Source organism: Solea senegalensis, linkage group LG18 (genome assembly GCF_019176455.1).
Source record: "Solea senegalensis isolate Sse05_10M linkage group LG18, IFAPA_SoseM_1, whole genome shotgun sequence".
In the NCBI taxonomy this organism is placed as follows: domain Eukaryota; kingdom Metazoa; phylum Chordata; class Actinopteri; order Pleuronectiformes; family Soleidae; genus Solea; species Solea senegalensis.
This window is the reverse complement of record NC_058041.1, coordinates 6,263,120-6,273,988: the sequence shown is the minus strand read 5'-3', so window position 1 is coordinate 6,273,988 and position 10,869 is coordinate 6,263,120. Positions and strand designations below refer to the sequence as shown.

Below are 10,869 nucleotides of genomic sequence, written 5' to 3'. Positions count from 1 at the left end.
GACTCATCCATTTAAAAAGTCACAACACTTTACATTTACAAGTAATTCATTTATTTACACGAGAAAATACACAAACAAATATAAATGAGAACATAATTCTTGTTGATTTGGTTTCTCACGCAGTACAATGGGTTTAGAATGGCTGTTAGAGATCAAAGTTCCAGATCAACTACTGTGGAATGAGCAGCAGCCAGGAGAAATTACAATGGGCCACTTCATTCAGACAGACGGGACATTGTTGTTTATTACAGCCAGTATCAAACAAGTCCAGCCAAACATAACCCCATCAAAATCACTGCTGCTGGAGAAGCTTGCAAAAATGGTGAAGCTGAGCTTTGCTCTCCAGGTTTCTGTGACCATTTATATTAAGAGGATCCGCACACCGTGTTAAGGGGATTAACACAATGCCTATGAAGTGCTGCGGTTTGCAACACAGGTAACAGGATCGCTACTGCTCTCGTTCTGAAGAGCGGTAGCTGTGGTCAAACCCAATCTTTACACTTAAAACAAAAAAACATGAGAAATCATTTACATCAGTATAACAAGTACTTCACAGCTTCAAAAATAAAACAAAAAGGAAAATGTTTCTGTGTACAGTGAAAGGACATGTTTTGTGTCAATTGACGTCCGTGTCCCTAATTCGTATGTGAAGTACCTCGGAAAGAGAGAGAGAGACCAGTGCTTATTGGACAGTAAACCAGCGTCTGGAGTTACCACCTCATGGGTGAAAACAACCTCCTGCATCCATAATACCAAAGCAGATTTTTGGTATGTTCATGGGTTCGGCTAGCACTCAAGGCCTCCAGACCTGAGTGTGAAGGCTTACCTCTAAAACATGCAAAGAAGAAGCTTCTTTTTGTTTCTTACAAATGGCTATAGAGTTGCTGCCGTCAGTGGTGGTTAGTATTTTAAAAAAGATGGAAGGAAATTAAATGGGGGGGACAAAAGAAATGCAAATATCAATGAAAAGCAGCACAGACCACAAAACTATCCATAGATGAAGAAGATAAAGAGCAACTGGTTTGGCTTAATAGAGCCTAATACAAATAAAATAATAACAAAAATGCAGATTTATGATCTAGTATAAACTAGTAAATCACTGACAGTGGAAATGTAGACACCAGAAGAGAGTTCTTCCACAGTAGCTGTATAATCAGTCAGTGACCCAGAAAAATAGCTGGGTGACCATGCGTTCCCTGGACAATACAATGCCCATCTGGAGTTTGGTGGTAGGGGTGGGGGGGGGAAGTGTGAATGGAGGGTTGTGCAAATATCTCCTGGACGAGTGGACAGAAAAGTTCTGGGGTCTGACATGTTGGCATTTGTTTAAAAAAAAAAGAAAAAAAAAAGACAAGACCAACACAGGACTGGAAAAAGAATGGAGGGTGTACAGTCAGTCAAGTCAAATTTGTGCCGGGTCACAAGCTCACTCCCAATGGTGGCTGTAGTAGTAGTAGTAGTACTTAACAGTGATAGTATTGGTGTGTCAGATTGCTTCCAAGTAAGCAGGGCTTGGTCTGCCAAGTTACTCTGTGGGGAGGAGGGGGGGGCTCATCGAGGAGTGAGAAGATGGTGACCTGCAGGCAGTGCACCAGGCGCCATCTAGAGGAAATACAGGACAAGAAGCAAGAGGGTCAAATTCAACAAGCACCAGTGACACTGCTCAAACTACAGAAATACAGTGGCAAGAAAAAGCATGTGTCGCCTTTAGAATCGCCTGGGTTTTTGTTTTTTTTGCATTGATTTGTACTAAACTATGATCGGTTTCACCTAAGCCACAAACACAGTCAAACACAATGTGCTTTAGCTAATAACACACAAGCATTTAGGATATTTTGTTATTATGTAAAGTTTCACAGTGGCAGTTGTCAAAGTAAATTATCCCCTGAGCTAATGATGATCTCTCAGTCAGTGCATTTACAAGCCGTAGTTCCGACTACGACAGGCAACCTGTGTATGTCTGACTCCGCCCCTGTAGGTGGCGCTGTATCTCTCTATAAGATAGTGGGTATTTAAGCGACCGGTGAGATGGATCGTGCTGTGGTTCTGCATGTTTCGTACCTGCTGTACATGTTAATCGTGATACAAATTAGATCGAGCATGGCTCTCGAGGTTGCCGTGTTGTCCGAAGAAAGATGACGCCGCCGGTGTCTATACGTCTTCTTCTTCTACTTCCAGGTCAAACTTTGGTGCATGCGCAGAACGCCAAGTCCAACTCCAGTCTGACTAAGCGTATACATGCAGGAGTAATTGGACTATGACCCAGGTACGTTAGTCGGACTAAGGCTACCTTGATTTTAGTCAGACTAACACGTTTACATGACATTAAACAAGTTTGGAAAAGAGCTAGAACTTTTGACTTCACTCTTCACAAGACACATTCACTGACAAAAACAAACAAACAAGTGTTGTTGATGTGCATGAAGCTACATCTCAAATACTAGATATACTGTACATCAGTCTTAAGTTCAAACTAATTGTAAAGTTTGAGGATGCACTACCAATGAAGGTTTGAACAGTTATTTCATTTAAGGTTTACTTTTTCCACCACCACTGTGAATGTTTAATGAAAAACAGATGGGCTAATGTCCCAATTGTCTGTGGTCTCTTATTAATCTCCTTTCACTGTTGTCTTAACTCAACAGTAATAAGCAACATTTAAACCATTTAATTGAAAAACAAAAGCCTTTAATACTGCCGTGCTGAGGGAAACGTTTACGGCCATGAGGCAGAAGAAATGTGCATCAGTCTGTACATTTATATAACCGAGTAAAGGAGGTCAGCGAGTGCGTTTAGCAGCAGACACATGATGTAGTAATGAGGTAACCACTCAGAAACCAGTGAGACTTCCAAAAACAAGAATACACTCAGTACATAAAGGCATGAACGACAATAGTGCTAGGCGGTACTTCTTTTTTTCCTATGATGTGAATTTTTAATTCATCACAAGACTGGTATATGAGTAGAGTGTGGCGCAGCAAAACACTGTACAACAGGGGACCCTTTTCACTGCTGCACCACACAGTGAAAGGGCGAAAGAATAAACTGTGGTAGAAGAAACTATAAAGTAATCCTTGTGTGGAAAGACTTCAATATAAAATTATATGAACAAAAATCCATGGTGCCATGTAACATTAGTTACATTAGACATTTTGCAACACATAATATGGCACTTCAGAATCATATAAATGTTAAAAAAACAACACTTCAACACAGAGCTGCTTGTCTCTGGAACAATGTGTATGAGGGAGAGGGAGAAAGAACTGTATCTAACCTTGGCTTCCTGTGTGCTTCCCCGCCAGTCATCAACTTCCTCTCAACAGCCATTTATGTTTTTAATGACTTTTCTTTTGCTGAGAATTTTGTGACAGTGAGGCTTTTTAGGTGTGGTTCATTTTCTGCATCTTTGATCCATAAATGCAGCTCACTGTGTTTAATTAACGCTCATGACATCCTGGGTGTGGAAGTGCTATGAGCTGCGTTCTTGAGTGGTTGGCAGGGCATAACAGACCAAAGCATTAACGGAGTTTGTGGCCACAAATGGACATTTAAATTGTGAATTTAATGCCAGGACTAGTCAGGCAGTATTTACACAGAGATGCTTTAAATGTAGATTCCATGTTCTGCTCACTTTTCACCAGAAAGATTTCAAAATACAGTTTAGAACCAAAAGGCCTACAAAAGGAGAGTAAAATGTACTTTTATTATACCGGTGTTTTATTCCCGCAACAAACTCACAAGTTAATTGGAAAGAATTCCACTCTAGAAAGACATAGAGCATGAACTCCGTGTCTGAACTTAATCACACACACACACACACACTTTCAGCCACAGCCATGAGCAAGCTCAACGCTGACTTTTTAAACAACTTCCTTCATTCCATGCAAGCGTTTAGAGTGGAAGATCAGAGAGGCAGACATCAGGTTGGGGTGGGGGGTGTGGGGGTGTTGGGTATAGGAAGATTTTATTCCTTTTGGTGCTATGGCTGTGGGCCTGCTATCCTATCAATGTGGCCTCATATCAAAACCAACACTGCAAGCAACAAGCCACAGGCACAGAGCTGATCAACGGGGCAGGGGTTACATTCTTAGGCTCTGATGCACTGCGATGCATTATCTACCCCCAGTTCTCAAGCGGGCTGCTCACTCTTGCAGGAAGTAGTCAACATCTAATTGATCAGTTGAGACTTGTTAAATGCAACTATGAAAAAATTATTAAGAGCTAAGTAATTGTCTAATAATGGCTGTAACTAATTTACAAAACGTGAGCATGTTGCTTATCTAATCTCATACCAATATGATGATTTTCTTCCGTTGCCTGTTCTATGTTGAGATAACGTCTCAAATGACACAGATTATGAAAGCAAGAAATTAAACGTGCTGGAAGTGATGCAGCCCAGCGGAGAACTGGAGTTAAAACGCATGCATCCCTGGTGCTTTAGTAGCAGAACTCACCCAGTGTTGCCGCCGTCACACAAGGACGTGGCGAGCGTCTACTTGGTAGCGTGATGCTCGTAGGGAATGCTATTCTGAGGTTTGGGGAAGGGAGAGAGAAGGCCCAATATGTCAAGTCAGAACCCAAATGCTGTACCAACCACACACCTGGAGAAATATGGGCTGAATCGCAGCACTTCTCTATCAGGAAACGACAGTTTGTTCTTACTGATTTGAATTTGAGTCTTGCGTTTGGATCTTGTGTAAATCATGTTGACAAACCCTTCAAGAGGGTTAGCAGTTATCAGAGAATAATAATACAATCGTATTAAGAAGCTTGGTGGCTTTAGGTCAGACATTAATTGGGAGCGATTTGTAGAAATTTAAATAATAGTATTTAGAATAAATTCCCTCCAGGATAGAGAGCTCCTACTGCAGTCCTAGCCTGGGGTGTGGTTCAATCTCTATTAAGAACAGTGTCTTCTCTGTCTTTTGGATTTGGTGCGACTTTAGGATACATCTGGAAGATGTCTTGTACCTGAGAGGTGGACATGCGGGAGGTGTCCTGCCGTCCTGTTAAATCTGAGGATGATACGTTGACAGGAGCACCGCGGTGCAGTCGCATGCTCACCTTGCGCTCACGCTCCATACCAGACACTTGTCGAGGAGATGTGTTTGCTGGAGAGATGAGAAATCAGGTTATTCATTCATCACAAAAATTAAGACAAAAAGAGGTACATGTTAATTCTGTATTTATATATATGGAGTCTTCTAATACAAATTCAAATTTGATACTCTCATCATGAATGTCTTAACACTGTACATGTACAAGCCAACAGAGAAAAGTACAAATAATTTAACACACAGTTGATGTTTCTGCAGCACATTTATCACATTTATGTGAACTGACCAGTGTGTGATGTGGGTGTTAGTGGGGTAGGCGGTGCTCCCTCCTGCGTTCCTCTTGGTCTTCCTGATACAGCAGGCACTCCTCTGGCACCCGGGTTCCTGCCATGTCTCAGCCTATCTTCCCGGTCTCTGCGATCTCTCTCTGCTTCCTCTGCAGCACGATTGGCTCCCTGTGATCACGAACGAAAGCAAACACTGTCACGCGCCAAAAAAGAAATTACACGCTAATGTTGTGTTTTGAAATCTGTACATTCAAAGCCATTAGTTACTATTTTTAAACTAAAATGATCACTTAGCTGATTCAACCAAATACAGTTCAGCTCAGACAATATGATGAGTACTCACAAACTTAAGCATGTTCCAGTCAAATACGTAGTCATAAGAGAAGCCTTGTCTGTGAAACAAGTTCCTGAAGAGCTGCCGTAAGTACGAGTAGTCTGGCTTGTCATCGAAACGCAGCGAGCGGCAGAAATTCAGGTATGTTGCAAACTCGGCTGTTTGAAAGAGGAGAAAACATTTCTCAGACGGAACTACTGAAATGATGAAATTAGTAATGAAAACATACAAAAGTTTAATACTCACATGGATATCCCTTGCAAAGCACCTCAATAGGGGTGGACATTTTCTTCTCGCTTATCCGTTCATACTTCTGCCTCTTGGTAGCAGCCTTGAGGCCTTGCCAAGGCAGTGATCCCAGATTAAAATACATGAGAACATAGCCCAAGGACTCCAGGTCATCGCGCCTTGACTGCTCTGTGGAGATAAAGATGACAGAAATTAAAGATAACAAGAGAAGGACAAATTACTGTCTGCAGTTAGATGAAAATACAGCTTTAAATTCACTGTTAGTGAATAAAAGAGGGGAAAAAACAATACCAATTCCAAGATGTGTGTTGATTGAGGCATATCGGGCAGTGCCAGTCAGATTCTTGTTCTCACGATAGGGGATATGCTGGTGTGTGCGAGCGTCGCGATACTTTTTAGCCAGGCCAAAGTCGATTATGTAGACCAGGTTTCCCTTTTTGCCCAGTCCCATCAGGAAGTTATCGGGCTTCACATCTCTGTGGATGAAGTTCTTGGAGTGAATGTATTCAATGCGGCTGATCTGTCGTGAAGAAGCACACAAGAAAAATGCTAGCGTTAGTTCAGTGCAACATGTAAACATTTAGAGTTGGTAAATATCATTTAGAGTTGTTTATTTTTTCAGGTAACAGCAATAAAGGTTTAAGTATGTAGCTGAAAAAAAAGTTAAAGCATGCATTGCTTAAGAAAGCAAGCCGTCTCACCATTTGATCGGCGAGCAGCAGGACCGTCTTGAGGCTGAACTTGCGAGAGCAAAAGTTGAAGAGATCCTCCAGGCTGGGGCCCAGCAGCTCCATCACCATCACGTTGTAGTCGCCTTCTGCTCCACACCATTTTATTGTTGGAATCCCCACTGCAGAAAAATCGTATTAAAAAAAAAAAGAGAGTTACAATTGTTCATCATATTATATGCTTTGCTCACACAAAATGGTGCCATTTTATGGCAGAACGCTCCTAAGGCAATGACTTAGTATTTGTAAATAAATATGGTTACTATAAATAAATGCATTTATAGTGCATTTTAGTTTACCCAACATAAATACATACAAAAATAGCAAATAAGTGGTAGTTTTTCTTGTCCACGTAACCCTAATTTTTCCCTCAAATGGCATGGGGTCATATTTTTGGTAATACCAAGACGGACACACAATTTCCAATGCTGTTTGTTTAATTTTGGTGTAATGTGGTTAGAAGAGGAAGAAGAGTGCAGGAAAGTGTTGGGCACAAGGGAGAAAGACCACATAACGAAGTATGAAATGAGGATGGGGAAGATGAGACATGTGGATTCAGTATGCAGGATAATATTTTACCTCCTCCTTGCATCATCTTGTAGATCTTGCTCTCGATGTGGAGCTGGGGGTGCTTGGTCTTCACACATTCCAATTTAATTGCAACCTCCTCACCCACTGAAATGTCTGTGCCTGGAAAAAACAGTGAATAATAACATGGTTAATTTAAATCTTCTATTTTACAAAATTAAACGCAAGCAACCTGTGGAATTTAACAACAAAGATCTGAAATTTTATAGAGCTGAAACGATTAATAGGTTAATCGTTTATTAGTCGATTACTAAATCAATCGACAACTATTTTGATAATCGATTAATCGGTCTGAAGCTTTTTTCATGATTAAAAGAAGATTTCTGATTGTTTAAGCTTCTTAAATGTGAATATTTTCTTAATTTCTTTGCTCTGGATAATGAAGAAATCATTCAAATTTTGCATCATTTTGGTTTGTAGACAAAACAAGACATTTGAGAACATCATTATTTCCAGGTTTGACGAACACGATCAACATTCTTTAAGGTTTTCTGATATTTTATGGACCAAACTATTAATCAAGAGAATAATAGACAGATTAATCGATTATGAAAATAATCATTAGTTGCAGCTCTAAAATTTTATCAAACAGTCTTGAAATATGCAGTATTCAGACTTCTTTGATTGTTTCTAAATCAAGAAATGCATGGAGGAACTTGAGAGATGTTTATTTCATTTCAGCATTTACATTACATTATTCCTCTTTGCATAGTAAACACACTTCTGTTTCATCATTAAACTGTGGCTAGTCATAAAATTTACCACTGTATTATAAAGCAATTTAAACTCACACTGCTAACAGAACATGACCATATTCAATGCAGACCGCTTGACTGTGGTCTGAATGATTGACTCAATATTTCTTGGGAGCATTTACGTTCATAGAATAAGGGTGTGCAATATAGGAAAACAATATAATCTCAATATTTTCAGGGACTTTTGACAATAATAATTAGACAATAAACAAAAAAAATTATATTGCATGTATTGTTAGTTATACTATGTTAATGAAAACAATACATTTGAGGTAAACAGGTCCATAAATCCATATATTGAGAAAGAACTCAGCTATGTCTTTTAATGACACCATAATGAACTGGAAAAACCAGTGTAGCAAGTATTTTTATGTAAAAACAAACAAACACGTAAAACAGGACAACATGACAGAATGAAAATGGGATTGGGTAGTAGTCAGATTTTCAGTCATCAAGCCACAGGACTGGGCTACAACTATGTTATTTTAATTACCACCACCATGATAGTTGCTTTTGAAGACACTAGTCTGCATGTTTGTAAGATTACACAAAAAAATGACTGAAGAGGTTTTCCTTAACTGTTGTGGAATGGGGGCCCAGGAAGAAAGCATTAATCTTTGGAATTGACCAGATTAGGGGGGTAGAGATATTTTCCTTAATCTCTCAAGTAATAACGTAGACATCAGAGTGTGGACCTGGATAATGGCCCTGATTTTAGTAATGGCAGAGATGACTACACACAGGATTTGGCCTTTTAGTTTAATACTTTTGCCCAGTAAAAATCAATATCAATGCTGTTGTTATGTGTATGTTAAACTACATTCTTGATACATGTATTGTGAAGGCAGCGTGGACTCTGTTACTCAGTAACTTAAGTCTACAAAAGAGTTTAACAAAGACAACCAGAAAACAACAAAGAACAGGAATCAGAGGAGCTTGACAGTGAGCTCTGATTCTCAACTGTAACATATCCTGTATTAAGCTAATGAAATCAATAGAGAATAGACAGTTATATAAATATTGCACTTTAATCATCACATGATGTGTCATCAATGAACAACTGATATTAAATGCATTCAGTTGGGAAATTGGGAAAGTGACACTCACTTTGCTGCAAACTCTGCCAATTCCCCAACTGAATGCATCAAAATATGACATTATTAATTAATACTAATAATACTCGTGATCATCATAAGTTTTATAAAACACAATGATACCAATGAGAAAAGGGTGGCTACAGGCAAAAACTTTTTTTTCTTATTGGTATTTCTTGTTTTTTAATCGTTAAATTAGTCAGTTTGCAAAATAACTGCACTATCATTAATTTGTCAACGTGTTAGTTGAAATCGACGATGCTTTATCTGACAATAGCAAGCAGACAAACACAGTAATTAGCAGGACAGAGGTTAGGTAATGTCACAGCTAGCTTAGCTGTGACGTAAATTGATTAAGAACAACATGACGTGAAGATGTGTTATTGTGGATGAAGGGAAAGCCCCCCAAATGTTGCTTTTACGTGAATGTACAAAGATGATGGATTTTTACTCACCCAAATAGATGTCCCCGAAAGACCCACTTCCGATTTTTCTGCCCAGTCTATATCGGTTCCCAACTCGTAGCTCCATTTCTCTTGTAAGCTAACGTTGCGTCTGTTGCCTCACTTTGCAGTTTGCTTTTTTTCATAAAAGTTAAGCGTTTCACCTGTTTGTTGACGTTTCCTCGGTGAATATTCCGCCTTCACTGAACGGTTCACAACCCCCCCTGAATTTACAGTCCCCTTCACCTCCACAATCCCACTTCCCTCTCTGACAGTACAAATTTCACCATTCCTTTTATATCTTTCTGAGCAGCGCACAGCTACAATATCGATGTGATCCAGTCAAGGGAAGCGTCTAGTTTATGTTCTGCGTGTCAGATGGGCCATTGTGACCCAAAACGTAAGGATGGAGACGGATTTTTCTGACAGATTTCAGCCCGGTCCGTACGTAGCTTCAGAACACTGAGTTCCTCTCCTCCACTATGAAAACTGATTGACGGAGCTGACGTCACTTCCCCTAGCAACCATGGGCAAATCTGGAAAAATAAAGGAAGTAAAAATATTTCCTCCTACTTAAAAGAAGGAATAAACTACTAATAATGCAATAATGATTCCATCGCGTGCAGTGTTACAGCAGAGCAGGGAGTAAAGAGTTAATAAAACAGTAAGTATTACAAATATAATAATAAAGACAACAGTGTGTAACCCGAATATTTTACATTACTCGTTGACTAAGTTTTGCTTACTGTTGGTAAAATACCAATGAAAAAGAAAAAAATAGCAAGTTAGCAACATAAGCAAGTTAGAATATTACTGTGTGCGTGCTTTTGCACATGCAGCTTTGTTTCACAATAAGCTCCAGCTCTGTAGCCACGCCCGCTAAACTCCGTCTTGATTTTTCTGATTGGCTGCCTTTGCCTTGTCCACACGAGCCTTTTTTTCATTGGCTGTCCGCGAGCCAGTCACCGCAGAGCTGAGGCAGCTCACATGGCACAACTGTTGTTTTACAGACTGGGTAACAGGAACTCACGTGTACGCCAATGCTTTTCACACACACCAGGCTGTACTTGTGTCACGTGACTGTGACTTACAGCGTAAGATCGTCATATTCACATCATTGGAATCATTCAACAACAGAAATAATGTTTGTCTTTACAAAACCAATTGGTAAATTAGTCTGCATTTTGTTATATATTTTTTTACAGCCAATTTGTAAGTTTGCCCACTTGAGTGCAATCCCTACAATTCTTAATTCCTTTACATACAGCAAACAACCATCCATATAAGACATAATACACCATGAAAAGTATTGTAGTGCACATAGATATTGATAT

General features: G+C 39.6%; 1 protein-coding gene across 4 annotated transcripts; it reads right to left on the bottom strand.

Moving 5' to 3' along the window:
- Positions 1 to 110: 110 nt before the first annotated feature.
- csnk1db (casein kinase 1, delta b) lies at positions 111 to 10,083 on the bottom strand. 4 transcript variants are annotated; one of them, XM_044014403.1, is made up of 10 exons: positions 9,548 to 10,083; positions 7,235 to 7,345; positions 6,629 to 6,777; positions 6,219 to 6,447; positions 5,925 to 6,095; positions 5,688 to 5,836; positions 5,344 to 5,512; positions 4,972 to 5,111; positions 4,455 to 4,523; positions 111 to 1,602 (listed from the first exon to the last, which is right to left on the bottom strand). In XM_044014403.1, exons 1-9 carry the CDS (start codon positions 9,621 to 9,623, stop codon positions 4,470 to 4,472), a joined length of 1,248 nt encoding a protein of 415 aa, XP_043870338.1. In that variant the 5' UTR covers positions 9,624 to 10,083; the 3' UTR covers positions 111 to 1,602; positions 4,455 to 4,469. The 4 variants fall into 4 exon arrangements, with proteins under 4 accessions (XP_043870338.1, XP_043870340.1, XP_043870341.1 ...); XM_044014405.1 differs by having other exon boundaries at positions 4,455 to 4,528; positions 9,548 to 10,081; XM_044014406.1 differs by lacking the exon at positions 4,455 to 4,523 and having other exon boundaries at positions 5,065 to 5,111; positions 9,548 to 10,080.
- Positions 10,084 to 10,869: the final 786 nt, after the last annotated feature.

Excerpts from the sequence above, each read along its gene's own strand:
- csnk1db (XM_044014403.1), bottom strand. The coding sequence starts at position 9,623 with ATGGAGCTACGAGTTGGGAACCGATATAGACTGGGCAGAAAAATCGGA. Across the intron at positions 6,778-7,234 it reads CAAGATGATGCAAGGAGGAG|TGGGGATTCCAACAATAAAA; the intron begins GTAAAATATTAT and ends ATTTTTCTGCAG. Across the intron at positions 5,513-5,687 it reads ACTGGAACATGCTTAAGTTT|GGAGCCAATCGTGCTGCAGA; the intron begins GTGAGTACTCAT and ends TCGTGATCACAG.